Source organism: Python bivittatus, unplaced genomic scaffold (genome assembly GCF_059951505.1).
Source record: "Python bivittatus isolate LINGU-HERP-01145 unplaced genomic scaffold, Pbiv_v1 ctg000080_np1212, whole genome shotgun sequence".
NCBI lineage: Eukaryota > Metazoa > Chordata > Lepidosauria > Squamata > Pythonidae > Python > Python bivittatus.
The window spans coordinates 52,535,845-52,560,954 of record NW_028277035.1 but is presented as its reverse complement, the minus strand read 5'-3'; the positions used below and the strand labels follow the sequence as shown (position 1 = coordinate 52,560,954).

At 37.9% G+C, this 25,110-nt stretch overlaps 1 protein-coding gene across 8 annotated transcripts in view; it reads left to right on the top strand.

Annotated features, from left to right (window-relative positions):
- PFKFB4 (6-phosphofructo-2-kinase/fructose-2,6-biphosphatase 4) overlaps positions 1 to 25,110 on the top strand; it is an 83,947-nt gene that overhangs the window by 43,210 nt on the left and 15,627 nt on the right. For all 8 annotated transcript variants that reach the window (XR_015794851.1, XM_088134086.1, XM_088134083.1 and 5 more), the window contains exons 2-13: positions 4,826 to 4,942; positions 6,029 to 6,125; positions 6,517 to 6,583; positions 8,391 to 8,465; positions 10,045 to 10,101; positions 10,837 to 10,958; positions 14,101 to 14,308; positions 18,531 to 18,677; positions 19,968 to 20,072; positions 22,286 to 22,415; positions 23,022 to 23,084; positions 24,722 to 24,786. Coding sequence is in view for 7 of the 8 variants with exons in the window: in XM_088134086.1 (XP_087990212.1) it covers positions 4,826 to 4,942; positions 6,029 to 6,125; positions 6,517 to 6,583; positions 8,391 to 8,465; positions 10,045 to 10,101; positions 10,837 to 10,958; positions 14,101 to 14,308; positions 18,531 to 18,677; positions 19,968 to 20,072; positions 22,286 to 22,415; positions 23,022 to 23,084; positions 24,722 to 24,786 (1,253 nt within the window). In the remaining variant the exon portion in view is untranslated. The remainder of the gene's footprint in view (positions 1 to 4,825; positions 4,943 to 6,028; positions 6,126 to 6,516; positions 6,584 to 8,390; positions 8,466 to 10,044; positions 10,102 to 10,836; positions 10,959 to 14,100; positions 14,309 to 18,530; positions 18,678 to 19,967; positions 20,073 to 22,285; positions 22,416 to 23,021; positions 23,085 to 24,721; positions 24,787 to 25,110) is intronic.

The following is a 25,110-nucleotide window of genomic DNA, read 5'->3' as shown; positions in this document are numbered from 1 at the left end:
CATGCTTGTGCTGGGCTGCAGCAGCCACTTGCATGCCCTCCTGCACTCTTGTGTAGGAGAACTGCATGGCTCCAGGGCTGCTTGCTGCACCGCAGCAGTGGGGCTGTAATGGTATGTGGGAATGACTTTGGGAGACAGGGCAACAAGACACAGCCAAGGGAACAGTTAGATAAAAGGCAGCTTAGCCTGCAGCAGGAATATGGGTGGGGCAAGCGGCTCAGAAGAGATCCTCCCTAGTTTTTGGGCCTGTAAAGGGGATGAGGGGAGAAAAGTACTTTCAGATTTGCAAGATTCTCTTAATGTAACCTTACAATAAAGTAGAATTAGCTCATTTGGTCATGTTTCCTGTTGGTCTGCCTTGTAAGGCTAATGGGCTTCTTGGTATGCCGCAGCTCTGGGGTTCTTGGCGTGCCAGCGGCTTGAGGCAGCACTCCTTGGTGGTGGTGAACCCGACAGAGGGGAGGAAGAACACAATGATTGTGCCAAGGAGGACAAAGAGGAAGGTCTGCTGGGGGCAGGGGCAGGGGGGTGGCGGTGGGGAAATACAGGGGCCTCTTCATGCTGTTCAGGGCAGCCAAAAGGGCAGAGATTGGAGGGGGGAGGTAGGCAGGTGGGGGGAATTGAAGGGGAGGCAGTCCCTTGCCTTGGAAGAACAGAGGCTCAGGGCTGGAAGGGACCAAGCTGGGAATGGCTTGGTTTGGAGTGGGTCCTCACCTAATGACCTGTGGGATTTGTTTAATGACAGTAACAGGGACTGCAGGAACTGCCGTCACTAAGTGGAGTGGTCACGTGATGTTTCTGTTAATGACTGCGGGGTGGTCATGTGATGTTTCTGTTAACTGCTTAGTGATGGAGTTGCTGGTCCCAATTAGGGTCATTAAGTGAGGACTACTGCACTGTCTTTCATGAAACAAAGCTAAGGCAATTAACTTGTTTTGGAGTAGGAATTAGAAATACAATTTATGGAGGTAAAAATCCAGCAGTTGAAATGTTATATAGCACTTCCTCTTTATTAGACTCAATCAAGTTGAGCTAATAAAGGTGACATATTATCTTAAGAGAGTTTTTTGTTTGGCTAGATAGAAATACATGCTTCACCCACATGTTCATTATTCTCAGAAGATCTGCTGAATGAAAATCTGAAAAATAAAGTCTGAATTTGTCCAAAGTTCTAAATTGTCATCAGCTGTCTAAAATCAGAAACTATTTCATATTACAAACTGGATTACTGTATTAAATACATTTAAGAACTGCCATTTTTGGAGGATGAGGAGGAGACAATATAGGAGGCAGAAAATATAAGCAACTCATTTTGACACCATTATTAGTGGACAGTTTTGTACAAAAAATAATAAATATGGCACTGAGTATCACATTTGGAGTAATTTATCAAATTATATTGTGCATAAACCTGTCAAAGTCATAGCTTAGTAGCTCTCAATCTTTAATATTTGTTTTTATTTAGTAAGGTAATGGGGAATGTATAGTTTTACTTGCTTTTAAAAACATCATTTTGCCTTTCTGATAGGATTCTGTGCTGGGAATAGATTTATTGCCTGTAGTTTATGAGCGTTGTGTAATCTTTAGCTGATTTCTGGTTGCTCAGAACCTCATTCTTGCACAATTGTTTTGAACATTGTTCTAATTATGGATTGTGCATACTCTGTCTTAGTACCAATAACTTATGTCAACTCAGCTTTGGTTGGCAGAGTCATACATGAGAGCTATGATCCAAAGCAATGGATGCATATACCCTTAAGTTTTTGATACTGCATCTAGAAATGGAAGTGTATTTTAAAAATGAATACTAGCTTGCAGTAGGTATTGTTGTTAGTGAATCATTCACACATGGAATTCCCAGTTATGCTTGTGTATAAGTGTGATCATATGTGTGGTTTTACTTAATTACAGGAAAAAAACTACATAGGCAGCCCAGATATTATAAAATACTAAACAACCCGTGACCCATTGGGTCATTGTTTCAGAGAAATTTCCTTACCTAAACAGAGAAACAGAATGACCAAGGGCAAAAAAGCAGTGGCAGTATGAGCAACTTATGACTTTCTGCTGGCTTCCTCATTGACTTTGCTTGTGAGAGGCTGGCATGGAGCATCAGAAATCTCCCTCCCTCCCTTTCTACATATAATATAGACTTCCACTGTTTGCCCTTCCCTCAGGAGAGCCCCGGTGAAGCCGCTGCCGCCGCCACCGCCGCCTCCTCCTGCAGAACTGCCTGCCACTTTGCTGGGGGGAGGTGGAACAAAGGAAGCCGCAGACTGTGAGGAAAACTTCACCCCCACTCCCCATTCTGGCGTGTCCCCAAGGGCCTTTTCCTCAAGAGAGGAAGAGGGCTCATCTATCGACCACTGGCACCCCCAGCCAGCCCTCCCTCGCCAGCAGGCATCCAAGTCGCTCTCTCCTACTTCCCTGAATGCCTACCACTGTTAAGAGATTTCAAATTTCTGTCTTGTTTCTGAAGGCAGAAATTGCCACTTGCTCCTCAGGCCTTGCCACCAGCCAATTGGGTGCAGGGGACATAGGGAGGCAGGAAAGAGTTTGGAGATATGCCCATGATGATCACAAGACCTGGGCTGACCATGGTGGCGTGGCAGTACAGCAATGCTGAAGTGGCCACAAATTTCCCAAATTTTAATCCCACAGGATTACAGGGTCCCAGATTTTGGACACATTCTGTAAATTAGCCCACTTGAGGTACCTTAGTTCAAAAATTGTTGCCCTGTGACATACCATTTTGCTAGTTGAAGGTTACAGACACGAGAGTGTTAGTAATACATAGAAGATTGTAATGTTGGTTTCCATCAAGAACGGCTAGAGTCACATTTTATTAAATGGGATACCTTCTCTGAATTCTGCTTTGTAACTTGAGAACGTTCAGAAAGAAGTTCTGGAGTATCTGGTATTTTCATTAAAGTGTACATCAAAATCAGGCCAAATACTTCCTTGTGTGTCCAATGAAATGGATTATAAAGCTATTAAAAGTAGATGGGAAAGGATTAAACTTCAACTTGCAACTTTTGGATCATGTTGGTGTCTTGCATGCTTCAAATTGCAGAGTTGTATAAAATCTTAAGTAGCAGAACTGCAGAAGAGCTAAAAGAGCTTAAATATTAAATATTAGGTATGATAGATGTCTGTAGCTTCAGAAAGTTATTTAAACAATTAACTATTGTGTTTTGTGCAGTGACCCAAATTAAAGTTAGGGTTTGCACATGCACATTTATAATTGGAATTGGCTTGTAGCCATTATTTTTTATAAGTAAGAGTTGTGGAGTCAGTAACGGCATAGTAGTTTTCAAAAACAAGTGATTGCCACATGTGTTAACTCACTTTTGTGTAGCCTAGAAAGTTTGCTTCACAGTTCTTTGATGCAATTGACAGCTTGTTATGACTTGTCTTGGATTTGTTTTATAGTTTGTATGTCTTTTACAACATTTAGCCTATTTTTCCTGTCATCCTTTTATATATGTGTATGTATCTATAGTCTATATCTGTATCTCAAAATAAGTGCCTTTATTGCAATTGCTCTTACTACTTTTGGTGTTTCTCAACTCAGGCTTCTATTGCTGCATAGAAATTACTCAAAAAGACAGTGTTGCCAACCGAGTTACACTCTTTCTTAACTAAGGGGTTGAATAGGGCTACCGGATTTGTGATGCAAAAATCTAGATAATTACTAAATACCAGAAAAGAGATAGAGACAATGTTTTGCTGACATCTGGTGGCTATCCAGATTTTTAGTCCTAGGTTGACACCATTGAAAGAAAGAATGGCATAAAATTTGCTTGGTAGTTGTACATTACAAGTGGAAAGGGCTAATTCCTTCTGCTGGTGGACTAGCTTTAGTCCTTGAAATCCGGAAGAAGAACTGATTTTCTCAAAATCTGCTTCAGAGGATTGGTGGACCATTTGGAGTGGATATGAAGAGAAGGGAGCAAAGAGGGCAGTCCTACTGCATAAGATTTTCATAGTAAAGCTAGCTTAATTGGCAAAGAGTTGATAAAATAATTATCACTATTAGTTTGCTTATGAAGGAAGGGGAAGAAGGTTCTGGTTTGTTACATGAGGTGAGTTTATATAATCCAAGGAGTTCTATTCTGTGTTTTACTGTTTACAATGTACATTTTTTCTGTTTTAAAATCTAAATAGCAAGGTAGGAAACTTAATTTTTGTCAACGGCCATATTGGCTTTTGGATACTCTTTGGAGGCATCATTGTAATAGTAGATGGACCTGAGTCAAAACCACGTAGATCCCCTTTTGAAGGTACATTTATCTTGTTTGGATTTGTGACATATTACAATCCTGACATAGCACTAAACTGAACTACAGTTCCTGCCACATGAAAAAGTTGCTCATTACTGGTCTATATTTTGAGAAAACCTAGGCATCATCTTTCAGAGATGCTTTTTCAGATACAATGCATAAGAGTAAGTGGTGGGGATAAATAATATTTGGTAGGAAGCAAATTATATACCACCACTGGCTTCAGAAACTGAAAGGATGATTTGAGGGGATGCTGTACTTCAGGAATAGATGAGACATGTGAATGGGTTTTTGAAGTTGACTTCAGAATAAGTATGTGAAATTTATAGCAAGTGTTTACAGACCTAGTGGGTTTGGGGGAGCTTCTAATAAAAACAATACACTGTTTTGAATGCTTCATCAAGATGACAAGGTTGTCACTGGGAGTGCTATTATTCCCAGGTCCTGTCTAAAAAAGATATAGCTGTTTCCTAATTTAGTCATCAGATCTATGACTGATACCCTTGTTTATCATGAACACTAACTATACCATTTTTTTATAGTGTGCATGACCAACTGTCCTACTCTGATTGTAATGGTTGGCCTCCCAGCAAGAGGGAAAACTTACATATCAAAAAAATTGACACGCTATTTAAACTGGATTGGAGTGCCTACAAAAGGTAAGTATCGTCACAACAGAACTTTAACCAAATTTAGGCAAGAATGGTTCCCATACATACAATATATTATGCAGCATGGCAAATAGAAATACAGTTTGGCTTCTAAGGGGGCCTAAATGTTTATAAATGTCATAAATTAGCAGAAGCACAAAAAGGGGGAAGTTAGAAATCAAATAGCCTTTTTTTCCCCTTTCCTTTTAGATGTTGTTGCCTATTTTGCTTTGCCTATTTTCTTCTTTTTCCCAATGTGCACAAACAATCATAATTAACAATACAGTGGAGACCTTAGTATTAAGTAATCACCTTAAGCAGAAACCTTATTTAATTGTACACCAAATACTTTGATGTAATTTGCAGCTGCTTCTTAAAGTTATATTCACCTTTGGATGTAAAAGCTAAATAATCTTATGCTTATTAAATCAGTATTTTAAATCATAGTTAATACTGATTAGTATCTTTTCTTTCTTTTTTCTGTCTTTAATGGTCTAAGTTATCTAAACATTAGAATGTTAATAATCTCTAGTCAACACTATATAAATACCACTGTATCAAAATAATATAATGTATCATATATGTTTTATAACAATATAATAAAGAAAAAAGGTGAGCACTGTAACAAGATTGTTATTATTACTGTTATTATTTTATTTTAAAACATCATTAGTGTGCACTATGCTTTATCAATTTTTAAAAAGTTGGTTCATTGTGCCGAACTGTTTCCAATTTAAAATTTTAAAGGAGTAAGGAAAAGAAAATGGAAGCAAATAGAAAAGGAAGCTAAGATGGTTTGTTTCCTGTTCTCTGTAGCTTAATTACAGATTTAAGTTGTGGTAAGGCATTGCAAGAGACAGATGAAAGTTTCATGGGAAAAACTGGTTCTGAGGAGGAACAGGAAAAGTAAAGCAGTATGCTACAGAGCTTCCTATAACAGTATTTTGAGGGATGGTTGTAAAGTGATCTGGTTTCAAGATTATAATATATAATGAATTTTCTGGATGGAAGAAATGCCCAGCACAGATAAGGCTGCACCTATAAGTTATAGGAGAAAATAAAAACTCAATTTTCCTCCTTGACTTTTCCGCACAGAGTTTAATGTTGGTCAGTACCGTCGAGATTTGGTAAAAACATACAAGTCCTTTGAATTCTTCTTGCCAGACAATAAAGAAGGCCTGAAAATCCGAAAGTAAGTTTGTCACGTGCCTCTTTCTGTTTGCATCACGCTGCTGTTTTGATCTAAAGGAATGTTGATGTTATGGAATTAGAGACAGCTTATTTCTTGTCAAGGCCGGGAGAGTAGGAAAGCTGTCTCGAGAGATGCATGGCTGATTCTTAGATCTTTCTTCCCATAATTGTTGTTTTAGTTTTGCCATACTGCCCATAATCTGTGATCTGGAGGAAGACACATAACTTGCTCCAGCATTTCTGAAGCACGCATTTTAAGTGGTTTTGTATGTGAGATTGAGTCCTGTTTTGTATATGGTCTTTTAAAAACACTAGAAACAACGAACTGCCCTGTGTATACGTTACGAACTCTTGTCAGGGGTGTAATCAGGGTGTTGTCTCTTCTTTTTAAGACAGTGTGCCTTAGCAGCACTAAACGATGTCCGGCGATATCTTTGTGAAGAAAACGGGCACGTGGCAGTAAGTGTTCTTTGGTGCATTGCTAAACAAATCAGTACTAGAACAGTGTTCCCCAGCCTTTAGAGGTGGTGGATATCAAATCCCATAAGCTGCTACATAAATACTCTGAGGTTGGAGGTTATGCCCAGTCTGGGTTCTAAACCCCAGTTTGATAGTTGGTTCTGTTCACTTGCTTTTTTGAAGCTTTATTACAAAAGGAAATCACAGCATAAGCTATGTAATACTAATTTCTTGCTAATTTCAGTAGATAATTTTTAAAATATTTTTTTTATCCTGCCTTTATTATTTTTATAAATAACTCAAGGCTGTGAACATACCTAATACTCCTTCCTCCTCCTATTTTTCCCACAACAACAACCCTGCGAGGTGAGTTGGACTGAGAGAGGGACTGGCCCAAAGTCACATAGCTGGCTTTCATGCCTAAGGCGGGACCAGAACTCACTGTCTCCCGGTTTCTAGCTTGGAGCCTTAACCACTAGACCAAACTGGCTCTTATTTTCATATCTGTATTTGCTGGCATCAATTTTTATAATGCAGAAGTAATCATTTTAAATTGTGTGTGTTGCTAAATGCTTCATAAGCCATATTGGAAAGTGAACATCTTAGAAGAAAATCAGCCCGTGAAATAGCTTGTGCAATATACATTATTTATTTCTAACGTGTTCCTTACTAAATTGGGTGGCGCGAAAATCAAATAAATAAACAGACAACATTAAGTATGGATTAGTACAATAGGTTTAGGAATTATAGTAGAAAGAAAGGTGAATGAAACAAGTAATTGGATAGGCCACTATTAATACATTCTGCTTTTGAAAGTCTCTGTGTTGTTTTCAAAGACTTTGTTCAAATGGCAATGGAATACATTTTTAACACATTTCAAAAAGTTATATTCTTCTCTTCATTGCCTTCTCCTCCTAAATCTCCTAGTATTGGAGGCATGCTTTGTGGTGGTAACTTAGATGAAGTGTGATTATCTTAAAATCAGAAAGACAGGATAACCAATCAATTATTCTTGATACTTCTACAGATAATTTTTTTTTAAGTTGATGAGGTTTTTGATATTTGCTTATTTCTATTTTTTAATCTTAAAGTTCCCTTTAATTTGTAAATGTTTGTTAGTTGGGTTTTTATATAGAACTTCTAAATAATACGATGTCCTATTTCTCTTCTGGGGTGTTATACGAGGGCAAGAATGAAGAAGTCTGCAGAAATATATGGGAAGGGCATGACATCAAATAAGCAGAATGTCCTGCATATTTTATTTGTAGTCTTTGTGTGTGATCTTCAAAGTTATTTTGATATGAGGCATTTCATGAACCTTGATAGCATATGAGTTAACAATTATGGATAATCTTTATTCTTCTGTATTTGTATCTTGCCTACTAAAATTATGTTATGTAGAATAGTAATATAGTTATATAGTAATATAGTTATATATTATAAGGACATAGTCATATTGAGTAGATTCATTCTGTAATTTTATTCATGATATCACTTCAAAATATTTGTGGCAGCCATTCATGTTCAGGAGTGCTGTCTGTTAGTGGGAATTAACATCTTAGTAAGTACACATTTAATTGCACTATTTGTTCTGCTTGCCATTAGTATGTTATGCACACATATGGAGAGAACATATCTTAGTTATCTGATATATGTACCTACGTACGGTGCAAAGCCATATAGTATTCCTTAAAAAAAATACCTATGATAAAGCCGTTCTTTTTGATTAATAATACATGAAATATTACCGAGAGATATTTATATTTTTCCTCTGATATACCATTGGATCCTGTATTGTCTCCTCTAGGTTTTTGATGCTACAAATACTACAAGGGAACGTAGAGACACCATATATAAGTTTGGTGAAGAAAATGGATTTAAGGTCAGTTAAGTAAAGATGCTAAAATTATTTAGTCCTGGGATGTGTGAAAGCTTTGTTCTCAATACTTGATTGACTGCAAATACATTGACTGTAACTACAGGTGAAAAGTATTGGCAGTAAGTAGTTTGTGAAAAAGACTTTCCCAGTAAATCATGCTCATTGTAGCTTATTCTGCAAGTTTAATTATGCGGTTAACAGTAACTATTAGGAATAGTTTCTGTTGCTAGTTAATATGAAAGAGGATTCTGTTGTGATTAGAACTGCTCTCTTTTAAGATTGCTGGCAGTTTTAGTATTGCATGTATCTTTAATTGCCTCGTTAATTGTAACTCCCCTGTATTTTTGTGGGTGGATGAGGAGGAGATATAGCCATGTTTCCTTGATTTACTCCTCTAGAAAGGTATAGCGTATGGAATTTCCTTACAAATAATTTCTATTACATGACAATTAAAATACACTTTATAGTATTTTAATAGTAGTCCAGGAGCAGAAGTACAGTATGCATGAATGCTGGGGGTCTGTACAAGATATTCAACACACCTCTTACTTCCTAAATAGTTCAAATTAAAAATTGGCAAATTTTGTGAGAGTTTGGTGGTCTTATATAAAAAATGCAAGAATTTGCTAGTTCTTTTATTGTCTGTTGGAGCCAAGTGTCTGTATATTGCCAAACATCATTTTTATGTTCTTTTGAAAATTTATTTCTGTGTTCTATGTAGCTGCTGCTTCCCAGCAAACCACACCAAGGGAGAACTAGTATGGTGGTGTAGCCCATTATCCTTCTGTGTATTTGCTATCAGAACAGAGATGATTGTGCATTTTGATCAGGGGTCATATCAGTAGTGGGAGGCATTCCTTTTCTGTATGGCATGAACTCTAAATCCAGAATGCCTAGATTTCAAGGGACTTCATTAAAGCCATACTGAGTTAGTTGAGAAATAGATAAAAGGAATGTTTAACACACTACAACTACCTTGTAATAATTACACAGGGAAAAAAGTAGGTGTGATTAGGTTTGAGCTATTACAAGTAGTTCTTATTTAGCAACTGCCTTGTTTAGTGACCATTTGCAGTTATGACAGTGATGAAAAAGTAACTTTGCAGCCAGTCCTTGCATTTATGACCTTTGCAGGTCTGTAAAGCAAAGGAAAGCTGAAATAAGATCATAAGCACAGTCGTGGTTTCACTTAGTGACTGCTTTGCTTAACGACCAAGTCAGTCTCAATTGTGGTCATTAAACCAGGACTACTTTTAGTGACATATGGTTTATTATATAGCACTGTATTCCGCTTTTGAGCATGTCTGTTGAAGCCTGCTTTGTAATTATTAAGAAAATGAAAAGTAATACTTAAGTTGGCTGGTGTGGGTCTTCCGGGCTGTGTGGCCATGGTCTTGAAGTTTTGTTTCCTAACGTTTCGCCAGCACCTGTGACCGGCATCTTCAGAGTGCAGGAGCACAGACAGGAGCAGTTCTCTCTGTGCCCAGGGTGAAGTGACCCTTCTGTGGGTATTCTGTGGGCCTTCGACAATACAATAATACTTAAGGGTCTGCCATCAATATTCTTTCTGTTTGGCTTACAGACTTTTTTTGTGGAGTCAGTATGCGTTGATCCTGAGGTTATTGCTGCAAATATTGTGGTGAGTAGTAACTTCCGTTTATTTTGAAATGTTTGTGCTCACAGTTTACCTCTCAGAACCATTGAATGTGGTCTAGCTGCTTCACTCCCTCCCACACTGAAGTATCTGGCTAAAAAAACCCTTTCTATTTAATGTTCCATGTACATATCCATATATGCATACAGATAACATATTTCACTTCTGTATTGATCTCCCGTTAAGGTGTTTTAAAAGTGCAGATCACATCAAGAACATTTAGCCTTGTATCATCTGTACTGACTGGCATAGCTTTCCAGATGGGCTTCCCAAGCATCCTTGGATTCACTGGGGATTGAACTTGGGAACTTGCTTGCAAAATATATATTTTACAAGTGAGTCTGCCCATTTTCAGGAAAGGCAGAAGACAAACTTACCATATAATTGCAGAACAAGCCTAGGGGAAGTACGTGAATGTTATTTCTCAATCACCAAGCCATAGAAATGAAAGGAATTGAAACCAAACAAAATGTTCAGTCTTATGATAACAATTCACCAGCCACACTATATTTTCTATTGATATTTAATTTGTACATTTTATTTAAAGTGTTTAAGTATAATTTAGGTCTCTTTTTTAAATTCAGGTCTGTAACAGAATCATTTCAGCTCGTGTCAGTGTCCGTATTTTTTTTATTCAAACACAGAATATAGGAAAGCATCACATCGCTCATTGACTTCTTTTATAGTATTTAGAGATTTGTTTGTTCTGTTGTTTCTTAGCAAGTGAAATTAGGCAGTCCTGATTATGTTGACTGTGGTAGTGATGAAGCTACAGACGACTTCATGAAAAGAATTGAGTGTTACAAGAATTCATATGAGACGTTAGATGAAAATCTAGACAAGTAAGTGACCATTTGAATTTTAATTAAAAAATATGGTACCTTAAAGATTAATCCATTTAATTATAGCATAAGCTTTAGGAGATCACATCCACTCATATGAATGATATAAATTAATGCAAGAGAGATTATAAATACTTAAAATTAGAAAGGAAAATTTTTAAAAAATGGGGTGGTGATGGGAATAGGTAGAAATGCTTTTAGGATTAGAAGACACAATGACAAAATGGTTAGATAGAGTAGGTCATAAATAAAGTAGAGGGATGTGTCCTTGTCAATCCTATGCAGCAAAATCAACAAATATGGCCCCTTTGTTGCAAGAGATTTGTACTCCTGACAAATGTTATTATTTAGTTGTTGATGTTTATGCCTTGGTTGTGATCTGGAGTGAAGAAAATGGGAAGTGAAAAAGATCACAGAAAAAGTGAAATTGCATGGTTGCCTAGAGAATGACCAAATGTGAAACAGTCATAGCACATTTAACATGGGCATTCTGTACATCAGTAACTGTAGTTTGCAAATAACTCTTGGTCCACATTCAGTCCATGAGAAATGGTATTAAGTTTTCTGATTCAGTTTGCTTTGCCTTTTTTGTCAAATGTGACCACCCTGAGGTCAAAGTTGGAATATCCTGGGGAGTTTGTGTATTTATTTATTTTAAAAGACTTATGTGGCTGCACATTTTAAGAAACACAACTTTGGGCAACTCATAATGGCAATAAAACCCCAAATACATTAAAAACAATTTAAAAAAGCAAAAACCTGGTGCTTTAGCCATCCCCTTTCAATATATCCAACAAAACCACCCCTAGGCTCCAGTCTCACTCTATCCCAGTGCTTGGGGAAAGGGCCAGTCCTTTATGGCCTTCTGGAAGGCTAAGAGGGTGGGAGGGTGCTGGATGCCGGGGAGATGGGTGTTCCATAGAGCAGAAGCTGCTACGGAAAAGACACACTTCCTAGTCCTACTGGATGGCAACATGTTCTGTCACAAATTTCAGAACATTACTATTTCCATCGGTATGGATATTTACCTTTTTAGATGTAAAGTATAGTAAACATTGCTGATTGACGTTAGCATAGAACTGAAGATGAGCAAATATATACTCCTGTGACATTATGGATGATATTATTGGCTCTTGTGTATCTTCAGAATATCTTTTTATAAAACTCTGGCCATTTTTTCACTGGATATGAAGGTCTGTTTAACATTAGCCATTTCAAATTGTTTAAGTGAATTCCCTTACGTGCATATAAAATCCTAGATGTCATAAGCTTATCTCACAACTTTCAAAGGGCTTGTTTGGATATTGTAATAGCCATAAAAAAGATTAACCAGTAGATACACTCTTCTAGAGCCCTGTTCATGATTGCTTGCCATACTGTATGGTTTGTAGTGGTAGAATTAGTGTTTCTGTTCTGCCTTACAATAAACTGATCTTTTATTTATTTATTTATTTGAGTTATAATATGTCTTTCTACTCTGGCAAGCGCTTAAACTGCCTAACACAATTGTTAAATTGTAATAACACAATTTAAAAGAAAAACAGAACATAAAAACTTAATACAGATTCAAAATAGCAACAAAACTCAGGATGAGTTTTCATCATGGAGAAGCCCTCAGTTGTGGACATTTCCCTATGCAGACTTGAAATGGCAGAGCCCAGGCACAGATTTACCACAACACCGAGAATTAAGCTCTTAATACTATGCTGTATCAGGGGGTTTGCAAATAATGACATGTGATTTATTAGGATGTTTTCCCACATACTCCTAAATTATTTTATGATTCTGGCCAGTAGGGGAAATAAAATGAAAACCTGGTTTGTTTGCAAAAGTGTTCTTATCTATTTGACCGTAGACATCGCTTACTGGCTACAGTCAACCAGGTAAAAGTCATAGGCAAGCATGTTCTGTACTAGTTATAAAAATAATATTTATATGAATTAGAGAGAAAAGAAATGCAGTAATGTGTGGCTTGGGCAAAAAATAATGTTGCTATATTAATTTCATGCTATGCTAGCATAATTGAAAAAGGATGTCAGAACTGAAATTTAGAGCACCAGCAAATGAGATCCCTAATGAATAATTCAGCAAAAACGTCTATCAGAGAAAATAGCTTAAAGTATCTGTTTACAGAGATAAATCATCTCACTGAACACATTAAAAAAAATAAGTTAAACAATATTCATACCCACAGTTCCAGGAAATCTTTACCTCTTGGTAGGGTGATTCTTTTTAATGCATGCTTCATTTCTAGGTAAACAAGGAGTTATCTGTTAAAATAGAAAGTGACAGCCACAAGCTATATGGATTGACTGGTTCTGTATAGTGTGGATAATATGGTTAATTTGGAATTGTCTCTTCACATCTTAGTTAACTGTCAATACGGTAACATGCTGTATTACTTATATACAATTAACTTTTATTACTAACCATTCGGAGGACATTCCATAGTGTAAAGAGAATATAAATAAAATAAATAAATTGCACATTAATGAACATCCTGCTACTTAAAGTTGTTTTTGTTAGATTCTAGAACTATATGTAGTCCTTGAGTTATGACAACAATTGGGACTGGCATTTCCATCGCTGAGCGATGCGGTCATAAAGCACAATGTCACATGACTGCATCACTTAACAGTGACAATCCCAGCAGTCTCAGTTGCTGTTGTAACCCCAGGACTGCTCAGGTTGTTAAGCAGAAAGAGGCAGGAGTCCCAGGCAAGCAGGCCAGTGGGTGAGAGCTGTGGGTGAGAGCTACAGACGGGGGGGTGCTGTGGTGGGTACTAGCGAGTGCAGGCGGGTGCCACAGGCAGGGGGGTGGGGGCTGCAGGCAGGTGCTAGGGAATGTGGGCAGGTGCCCTGTGCAGGAGGGTGGTCGTAAATGCAGTCCGGCCTGAATTTTGATCACGTGGCTGTGGGGGGTGCTGCGAGAGCCAGAACTTTGAGGACCGGTTGTAAGTCCATTTTCAGCGCTGTCATAATTTTAAATGGTCACTGAACGGATGGATGTAACCCAAGGAATACCTGTACCTTTCCCCAAATGTAGGTAGATAAAATGTATTCGTGGCTTCTGTGGCTGATAAATGAAACATTAGGCTAAATAGGAGAATAATATAATTAATTCTGTCTCCTACTGTTACAGGGATCTTTCTTATATTAAAATCATGGATGTTGGAAGGAGTTATCTTGTAAATCGTGTAATGGATCATATCCAGAGTCGGATTGTTTACTACCTCATGAATATCCATGTAACTCCTCGTTCCATCTACCTCTGTCGACATGGTGAAAGTGAACTAAATCTAAAGGGACGAATAGGAGGAGACACGGGGTTGTCCCATAGAGGAAAAGAGGTACTTATGTTCTGTCTGTTGTAACTCTGTATTTTATTGCATTTAGAATTTATTTTAAAATTTAAGTAATTTTTAAAAATGTGTATCTAGCTTGCCTTTGCTTGTGTTCTGGGATTTAAGGAGAGGCTTGGATCCAGACAACTGAGGGTGTGGAATATTTTGTATTTCGCCTTTGAAAGATACATCAGACCTCTATTTCAGAAAATGAATGACAACACAAGGAAATGAATAGGGTCACAACAGAAACTGCATTGGATTAATTTAAATAAAATGTTAAATTAACTGCAAATTAAATTAATTACATGATATATTTATTTTGTTGTTGTTGTTTAGTCGTTAAGTCGTGTCCGACTCTTCGTGACCCCATGAACCATATTGCGCCAGGCCTTCCGGTCCTTCACTGTCTCCCTGAGTTGGCTCAGTTTCATGCTCATTGCTTCAGTGATGCTATCTAACCATCTCATCCTCTGCCGTCCTCTTCTCCTTTTGCCTTCAATCTTTCCCAGCATCAGGGTCTTTTCCAAAGACTCCTCTCTTCGCATTAGGTGACCAAAGTATCTGAGCTTGAGCTTCATTATCAGTCCTTCCAATGAGCAATCAGGGTTGATTTCCTTTAAGATTGACTGGTTTGACCTCCTAGCAGTTCAGGGGACTCTCAAGAGTCTTCTCCAGCACCACAGTTCAAAGGCATCAATTCTTCGGCACTCAGCCTTCTTTATGGTCCAGCTCTCACAGCCATACATTACTACTGGAAAAACCATAGCTTTGACTATGCGGATCTTTGTCGGCAAGGTGACGTCTCTGCTTTTTAATATGCTATCTAGGCTTGCCATGGCTTTCCTCCCAAGGAGCAAGCGTCTTTTAATTTCATGGCTGCAGTCTCCGTCTGCGGTGATCTTGGAGCCCAAATAAATGAAGTTTGTTACTGCTTCCATTTCTACCCCTTCTATTTGCCAGGAATTGATGGGTCCAGATGCCATGATGTTAGTTTTTTTAATGTTGAGTTTCAAGCCAGCTTTCGCACTCTCCTCTTTCACCCTCATCAAGAGGCTCTTTAGTTCTTCTTCACTTTCTGCCATTAGGGTGGTATCGTCTGCATATCTGAGGTTGTTGATGATTCTCCCTGCAATCTTAATTCCAGCTTGTGATTCTTCCAGCCTGGCATTTCTCATGATGTACTCTGCATATAGGTTAAATAAGCAGGGTGACAGTATACAGCCTTGTCGTACACCTTTCCCTATTTTGAACCAATCGGTTGTTCCGTGACCGGTTCTAACTGTTGCTTCTTGGCCCGCATACAGATTTCTCAGGAGACAGGTAAGGTGGTCTGGTACTCCCATCTCTTTAAGAATTTGCCACAGTTTGTTGTGATCCACACAATCAAAGGCTTTTGCATAGTCATTGAAGCAGAAGTAGATATTTTTCTGGAACTCTCGTGCTTTCTCCATGATCCAGCGAACGTTGGCGATTTGATCTCTAGTTCCTCTGCCTCTTCGAAACCCAGCTTGTACATCCGGTAGTTCTCGGTTCATGTATTGCTGAAGCCTAGCTTGTAGGATTTTGAGCATAACCTTGCTAGCATGTGAAATGAGTGCAATTGTGCGATAGTTTGAGCATTCTTTGGCGTTGCCCTTCTTTGGAATTGGAACATAAACTGACCTTTTCCAATCCCGTGGCCACTGTTGCGTTTTCCAAACTTGCTGGCATATTGAGTGCAGCACTTTAACAGCATCATCTTTTAGTATTTTAAATAACTCAGCTGGAATACTGTCATCTCCACTAGCTTTGTTGTTAGCAATGCTTCCTAAGGCCCACTTGACTTCACTCTCTAGGATGTCTGGCTCAAGGTCAGTGATCACACCAGCGTGGACATCAGGGACATTAAGATCTTTCTTGTATAGTTCTTCTGTGTATTCTTGCCACCTCTTCTTAATCTCTTCTGCTTCTGTTAGGTCCCTGCCTTTTTTGTCCTTTATCATGCCTATCTTTGCACTAAACGTTCCTTTCATATTTCCAATTTTCTTGAAGAGATCTCTAGTCTTCCCCATTCTATTGTTTTCCTCAATTTCTTTGCATTGTTCATTTAAGAAGGCCTTCTTATCTCTCCTTGCTATTCTCTGGAAATCTGCATTCAGTTGCTTATATCTTTCCCTTTCACCCTTGCTTTTCGCATTCCTTCTTTCCACAGCTATTTGTAAAGCCTCATCAGACAGCCATTTTGCTTTCTTGCATTTCTTTTTCTTTGGGATGGTTTTAGTTGCTGCCTCCCGTACAATGTTACGGACCTCCGTCCATAGTTCTTCAGGCACTCTGTCTACCAAATCTAATCCTCTAAATCTATTCATCACCTTCACTGTGTACTCACAAGGAATATGATCTAAGTCATACCTGCACAGTGGCCTAGTGGTTTTTCCTACATTCTTCAATTTAAGCCTAAATTTTGCAGTAAGAAGCTCATGATCTGAGCCACAGTCAGCTCCTGGTCTTGTTTTTGCTGTCTGTATAGAGCTTCTCCATCTTTGGCTGCAAAGTATATAATCAATCTGGTTTCGGTATTGACCATCTGCTGATGTCCATGTGTAGAGTTGTCTCTTGTGTTGTTGGAAAAGAGTGTTTGCTATGACTAGCTTGTTCTCTTGACAGAACTCTATTAGCCTTTGCCCTGCTTCATTTTGTATTCCAAGGCCAAACTTGCCTGTTATTCCGATTACTCCTTGACTTCCTACTTTAGCATTCCAATCCCCTATGATGAAAAGGACATCTTTTTTTGGTGCTAGTTCTAGAAGATGTTGTAGGTCTTCATAGAAGCGGTCAACCTCAGCTTCTTCACCATCAGTGGTTGGGGCATAGACTTGGATGACTGTGATATTGAATGGTTTGCCTTGGATACGCACTGAGATCATTCTGTCGTTTTTGAGGTTGTACCCCATTACTGCCTTTCCGACTCTCTTATTGACTATGAGTGCAACTCCATTTCTTCTAAGGGTTTCTTGCCCACAGTAGTAGATATAATGGTCACCCAAATTAAATTCACCCATTCCCGTCCATTTCAGTTCGCTGATTCCCAAGATGTCGATGTTCAGTCTTGTCATCTCATGTTTGACCACATCCAGCTTGCCTTGGTTCATAGATCTTACATTCCAGGTACCTATACAATATTGTTCTTTACAGCATCGGAACTTCTTTTCGCTTCCAGATACATCCACAGCTGAATGTCCTTTTGGCTTTGGCCCAGCCGCTTCACTCTTTCTGGAGCTACTTGGAATTTCCCTCCGCTCTTCCCCAGTAGCATATTGGACACCTTCCGACCTGAGGGGCTCATCTTCCGGCGTCATATCTTTTAGCCTTTTAACATTGTCCATGGGGTTTTCTTGGCAAGGATACTGGAGTGGGTTGCCATTTCCTTCTCCAGTGGACCACATTTTGTCAGAACTCTCTGTCATGACCTGTCCGTCTTGGGTGGCCCTGCACGGTATAGCTCATGGCTTCACTGAGTTACGCAAGCCCCTTCGCCACGACAAGGCAGTGATCCATGAAGGAGATATATTTATTAATTTTCCCATATTGTCATATTAAAAATTACAAGTTGGTGGCAACTTTTGGGGGGCGGTGGGGCTATCCCCAGTTTTCAGGCTTACAAAAGCCTGGCTGCCTCCTTGTTGTAGTTTTCTTTCCCACCTCCTAGGAAGCCACTGGCAGAGTGTTTCTCAATCTCAGCAACTTTAAGACGTGTAAACTTCAATTCCCAGAATTCTTCAGTCAGCATGCTGGGTGGGTAATTCTGGGAGTTGAAGTCTACACATCTTAAAGTTGCTGATACTGAGAAGCATTGCCCTAGTGAGATCAGAAGATTCTTAAGAACAGTGTGAATCGTTACAAGAAAGACTGCAGTCAGATGCCGGAACTTGGGGATGTCACAGGCCTCCATTTATTTTTACTATTTTAAAAACATATAATTCTTTCAGCCTGAAGAAATTTTCAGGATGTTACACTTCTTCAAGTGGACGTACCTTACACTCGTGCAACATTTTATTGTACCCAAATTAGAAGAGTGTCTCATTTTAGTAAATGTATATTGTGATTCTTAAGTGCTAGTCAGATTGCTTTGCTGAAGGTGTACCTGAGCCTTTGAAAGATCTCATACAAGATTTATTCTCCTGTGACAATGAATCTGAGTAGCTGTGATATTATCATGTACCTTTTTTTTAATGTCCTTTTGCAGTTTGCCAAGAGCTTGGCACAGTTCATTAACGATCAGAACATCAAAGATCTGAAAGTCTGGACAAGCCAGATGAAGAGGACCATTCAGACTGCTGAGGCTCTGAGAGTGCCTTATGAGCAGTGGAAAGTCTTAAATGAAATTGATGCGGTAGGGTGCTTTTCTGATTTTTCATGGTGATGAAATAATAGAGCTCCTGAAGTGGGGCCTGTCAGACAAGTCTTCCGAGCTTGTTTCAAATGTATTAAATTGTACTGTACCTGTTGCCTCTCTTGCCATAAAAATATGTTAATTATCATTATTATGCTTAAAGAAGAGTAAGTATCAGGTTTGTTTCAGCAACTTTAGCACATATTTGGGAAACGTATCTCTTCTTGGTACAGAATTACTTCCTTTTTTTCTGAATAAATGTCAGACAACAAAATATTTTTATTTTTGACAACTATCCCTAATTTGAAGTGATACTTTGAAGTTAATTTGCAAATTAAGGTTTGTTTTATTTTTTCATTGTGTGAAATTAGAATGTTATTTATTCCTCATTGTTCCTGCCCTGATGTCTTTTCAGCCTGACAGTAACATACTAGTTTTTCAGACTAAATTTTAAGATTTCTCATTTTAAATAATTAGTTTTTAATGATATGATTGTTTTATTTATGCTGTTTGTAGTTTGCTTAGATTTAAAATGTATTTTTATTTATTTATGTTGGCAGAAATGTGGGTTAAAATCCAGTAAATTAATTGAATTGAATTCATTAAGAATTTTGAGTTAATTGAATAAGTGTTCAAGCCCCTGACAGTAACTACTGATTTTTCTGATGATTTTTTAAAAAGTAATCTGAGAAAGCAGATTCAACCAATTGGATCATGCTGGGAGAAGCTACTGGGTTGTTCCCGTTTTTTGGAGGTGTGGGGGTAAAGCCTGGAAAAGTTACTCCTTGTAGGCTACTGCCTTGATAGGGCTGGGCATCTCCTGTTGAAGGTTTGCTTAGCTCCAACAGGAAGCTGAAGACAGAACTTTTCCAGAGGTGTTTGTTGTTAAGTGGGGTTTTGTTTTGTTTGGTATAGTTCTTATTATGTGTTTTATGTTTTAATTTTATTGTAAGCCACTAAGACTTTGTTTGGATTATGGCAAGGTATACATTTGATTAGATAGATAAATATTTCCATGGATTGAATTTCCATTTGTGCAGCTTAACTTCAGAATTCTTTTAATACTGATAATGGTGAAGGTGATGAAGATGATGATGCAGCTTAAGCAAGTCAGTTTGCATAGGTTATTTCAGTAAACATTAAAACATAGGGTATATTTGAAGCTGAAGGGAAATGGTTTCCAATGAGTTCATGACAAAGATGGCATTTCAGTTCAGAATCTCTATGAGCACACCTCAGTTTTCTTGCCATTGCGCTTCATGTGCTCTCTTATTTTCTTTGTTTTCCTAGGGAGTCTGTGAAGAAATGACATATGAAGAAATTCAGGAAAATTATCCATTAGAATTTGCTTTGAGAGACCAGGACAAATACAGATACAGATATCCTAAGGGGGAGGTTTGTTAAATTTTACTTCTTGCAAGCTTGAAGACACAAAAATCTCTTTTGTAATAGTGTTTCAAAAGAAAGATGTTTTGGAATAAAGGGAGGTTATTGCCTCTTTCTCACGAGGAAGCTTTTCTACAAGTTCTTTGTATTATTGCCAGAATAGAAACCAATTTCTCATTTGTGTAGGAAATGTTAATTAACAGCAACAGTGATCTTTTGTTTGTAACCTAAAAAGCTATCCTATTTACTGTTCAAATTCTAAGCAGTGCTGAATGGCTTCTTAACCAGTTTTTGAAAAGGAGGGAAATAAATCAGACTTTTGGTTCAATGGTTTTGATTGGTAATGCTGGCCATCCTGCAGCAGCACACCAAAGGCCCTGTGATGAAACATGCATCAGTATTTTTATATGCTTTCCTCTCTTAGTAGAGCAACAAATTCTAAAACCACACATTTGAGACTCAGTTAATTGCTTGTCAGCAGCCCTTTTATAGGCTGCCACTAAAAGTCAAGCGTTAATAAAAAGCACTGATAAAAGCAGCTGCTACAGTATTTGTTAAAAGTGCAACACGCCTCAACCCCATGTACCATGAGTTGGCTGAGTGATCATAATGCTCAGAACAGTGCAGAAATACAGATGGCATACAGGAAGTCATGTTATAATGGCTATTAAGTAAGATGGAAAATTTTCCAGAGCTGTTTGCTGATCACAGAAAGAATGTGTGTCTTTCAGTCAACAGCTGTACATCTTGCTCAATAACTAGCATTGGGTTAACTTGCAAAATGTATCTTTTGGTAAAACATCATTGTGGCTGTTGACCTGCACTGATCTACTTACAGCAGCTTTCCCAAACTTCTGCTGTTCCATCTTTGTGAGTACAAAAGATACAGCTTCTTAAAAGTTCATTTCTGTAGCAGTATTCCAGTTCTTTAAAACTGTCAGCAAGAAAGAATGTTTCATTATTCTTAATGAAAACAAGGAAAATACTAGCTGTATCAATTACCCAGCTATTTACTAAGTTTCTTACAAAGGAAAAAAAAACATTAGAGTACAAACATTGAAATAGACCAAGTAAAGAGTGACAGAATCAACCTGTAATCTTCTGCAACTCAAAGTCTGTGATATGGATACCATCAAACAGAGAAAACATACACAGATTGCTTGGAAGGGAATGGATGCAGAGAGGAAATCATCTAATATAAGACAATATTTTCTTGGTAGTTGCCATTAATCTACCACTTGGATTTTAAGCACAAGACAATGATTAAAGGTTACAAAAAAGAAATATCTCTGTAGGATTGGATTCAGACAGAGATGAATAGAAATTTACTCATGCATCAGGACTTTTCTTGTTTGTCCCATATATGTACCTTATCCCTGCCTGCATATCTACAAATAGATGTTCTGTTAGAACAGAATGGTACAGAGAGCTGCAATGACACAGAGAAATCAGGAAAAATACATTGAGATTATACTTTGTAAGCAGGACACTTTTTCTGCTTTTGCAGACTATTAATAGATCAAAACCATTAATTTGCATCCAGTTCCCAAGCCCTTGTCCTTCCAAGTGTAGGCATATATAAATTCCAGTATTGCAGATAGTTCTTTATCATGTGCTTGCTTCCATAGCGAAATTAGCAAAACAGATTGGGAAGTGTCATAAAACTACAAATAGAGCAGGTAAGGGAGTAGAAAGAAAGGAAGAAAGATATGAGAGAGAAAAATAGAGGTCAGAGAGATCATAGTCCTGTGCAATTCCATAGAACTATGCATGTTTAAGAAATAATTAGAAATATACGCTTCAGACTTCATATTTTATTTGTTTTTATTTTATTCAATTTGTATAGCCACCCATCTCAAACCAGTGACTCTGGGTAGCTATACAAATTGGATTAGCAGAAGCTTCTGTATTATGCATCAGTGCTGCCTAAAATAAAAATGCAGCTGCTTTAAGAGTTGCATTAATGAGTTGTTTCCTAAAAGCAGCTGTATCTTTTTTCAGGTTCACATGAAAGTTTTGAAAAAAGATAAGCTGCTTTAATGAGTAACAGAAGTGCTGTACTCATGTGAGATCTGAAGCACTTTTTCCTAATTATTTTCAAGAGTATACAGGCATACTGTTTAACCCGCCTTAGAGTGAATCAGCTTAATAGTAAAACTATGATCATTTATACATATTTACATAATATTACTGTTGGTTTTTTTTTGTTATTGTTTTTCCAGTCTTATGAAGATCTTGTTCAAAGGTTAGAGCCAGTAATTATGGAGCTGGAAAGGCAGGAAAATGTGCTTGTAATCTGTCATCAAGCTGTTATGCGCTGTCTGCTTGCTTACTTTTTGGATAAGCCTGCAGGTAGGTACCATACAAATTGCCATAGGGATTATTCACGTTAGTCAGTAGTAACTTCCGTTTGGATACCAGATAATTGCAGTCAAGAGGTACACATCCTAAATGGCGACACATGTGATGCTCTTTGTCCCCCAATCAGTATGGTTCATTTTTGCTTTTTTGCTGTTAAGCTTTTCTGCTCCTATGTGAACTTGCCCATACTTTTAAAAATTCATCTGGAGATATTACTGACTTGGTTCTCCAGAAAGTTGAGGTCAGGGAAGTGATATTGGGCTTTTCCTGCGTAATGTATACCTTTTCCTAGGGAAGTTTTAGGCAGGTTAAAATATTTTTATTTGTTCAGGCATTTTAATTTATCATTTCTATATTGTTTTGTCTGGCTAACTGTTAATATCTTATCTGTGTCTGCTACCCATGGTCTTTGGTCTACCCATAGCATTGCTGTGTCTGCTTTTTGGTTTTTACAAATGGAAGCTGTTCTGAAAGTTTATTTGGTGAAGTGAGATACAGACATTAACTAGTAACACACTTCATAGTCAATAGTCAAAGGATATCCCTTTCTCTACTTTGAGAAAAAGTTTCTATTACTCACTATTTTTCCCCTTTCAGAACAACTGCCTTATCTCAAGTGCCCTCTGCATACGGTCTTAAAACTAACTCCAGTGGCTTACGGTAAGCTCTTCGAAATTGAGTTATTCCGGTTAATCAACCTTATTATGAAAAACATTTCATTGGGTTACATCTATCAGAGGCAGGCTGTTCGTTCCTAGTTCTAACTGTTAGTATATCAAAACAAATCACTTGTACTTATTAAGCAAGTCCCAGTTTGGATTAAACTGTTCAGTTCATCATAAACCAAAATGGTTTAAAATGGGCATTGCTTCTACTCTTCTTGAGGGAAAGCTGGAAATTTGAATAAGTGGGTCCTGCAACATGATGGTGTGGTGTGAAATACTCTATTCAGTATTCCAGGGAGTCATGCAGAACCAAAGATTCTCAAGTCCATATTCCTCTTCCCCTGGTCTCTCTTCAAAAGTGTGGCTGCTCAAAATGCTCCATATAGCTTCCTTGGCTTGTGCTGGCTTTTCTTTAGAAATATTTTTAGTACTGCTGCAGCTACTTGGATTTCTGTAAACCTGTTCATTTCTTTGTTGTATGTATTCCATACTTTTTTCCCCCAAAAAGATGGAATCCAAAAAGCTAATTGTTGACAGTAGTGGCAAAGCCTGGGGGTGCTTCCAGAGTCTAAGAGTTGTTGCTGAAATGTAACTTTTAATATGATAGAATGGCAAATTATTAACTACAGGAGGGAATATGCTACGAAAGAGCCTCTGGGTGATGAGTTCATGGACATGCCCTTATCATTTTCTTGGAAACAATGCAGAAGTGGTTTACTGCTGCCTTCTTTTGTAGTATTTTTTTTTCAACTTTTCCAACTAGCCTGCAGTTCTGATGTAGCCTGCAGGTCTCCCATTCAGGTGCTGACCAGGCCTGACTCTGCTTGGTTTACTTATTAAGCCTAATTTAGTTTCTGCCATATTCCTTCAACCTCCAGTCTGTAATTAAAATAATTTTAAAATGCCACTTAGTCTAAATAAAAGGCGCCATTATTACCAATTGTTAAAGGGGGTGGGGAGTATGGATGTTAAAATTTGGGATTTCTGAAGAAAACAGATTTAAAACAAGACAAGACCGATGCTCCTGTAATTTAGTCGCTCTTCAAATAAAAAGAAGCCTGTAGTGACACCTAGTGTCCAAAATGCTGCATGTGTTGCAGATAAATGTATTAGGTTAAAGGCAAACTTCTGTTTTTAGAATGTCAAGATCTCCAGCTAGAGTTGGGTGCAAAATCAGTCAAGCAATCCCTGGGCAGAAGATCACTCAGTAAAACCGAAGGACACGTGCCTTTCAGCACATGGCTTAGAGCAAGACTATGTTTTCTATATCAGAACTGAGCTTGTCTTTACAGCCAAAAAGCCACTCCTGATTTCCTTTTTCCAACTCCAGCAACCTAACTTAAAGGCGTGAAAGCCTATGTACTTCTTGTTCCATTGACATTTTTAGGAAACATGTTCAACATACTTTCATAACTACAATCAAATGTTTTACAATATTTTACAGTCCAAAAAATGTCTGTTAATATGAAAGTTGCTACAAGTGTTAGCTAGAATTATTTTTTAACCAGTATTTATTTGTATCAGAATTCCATTATCCATTGAATATAGAAGGAAGCAGTTATTGTTGTGCTGTTGATATTGTTCTTTTTTAGTAAATGAAGATAATTAAGTTATGTTGACTTCCGCCTACAGGTTGCAAGGTGGAATCTATATTTCTAAATGTCGAGGCTGTGAATACACACAGGGATAAACCACAGGTAGGTCTCCTTCTACCAAATATGAATTTAAAACTTTACAAGAGACCTGGAAGAGCTATTTTAAAGTAGAAAACCTGCCAGTAAAGAAAAATTAAGCACTTCCTGGATAAACTGCTTATCCCAGATTGCTTCTTCCCAAAGTTGATTTTTAAATGTGCTTTTTAAAAAAACAGGGTAGCAGGAGAGCATTGTAAGAAACCTGAACTTAATGTCTTCTTTGATTTCTGGAGTGGGGATTCACAACCACCCAGAGTTTTCATATTTGATAAGACAGGTTTTCTGATCAGTGGAATGTTGTAAATATGTTCACCTCAATGTACTTTG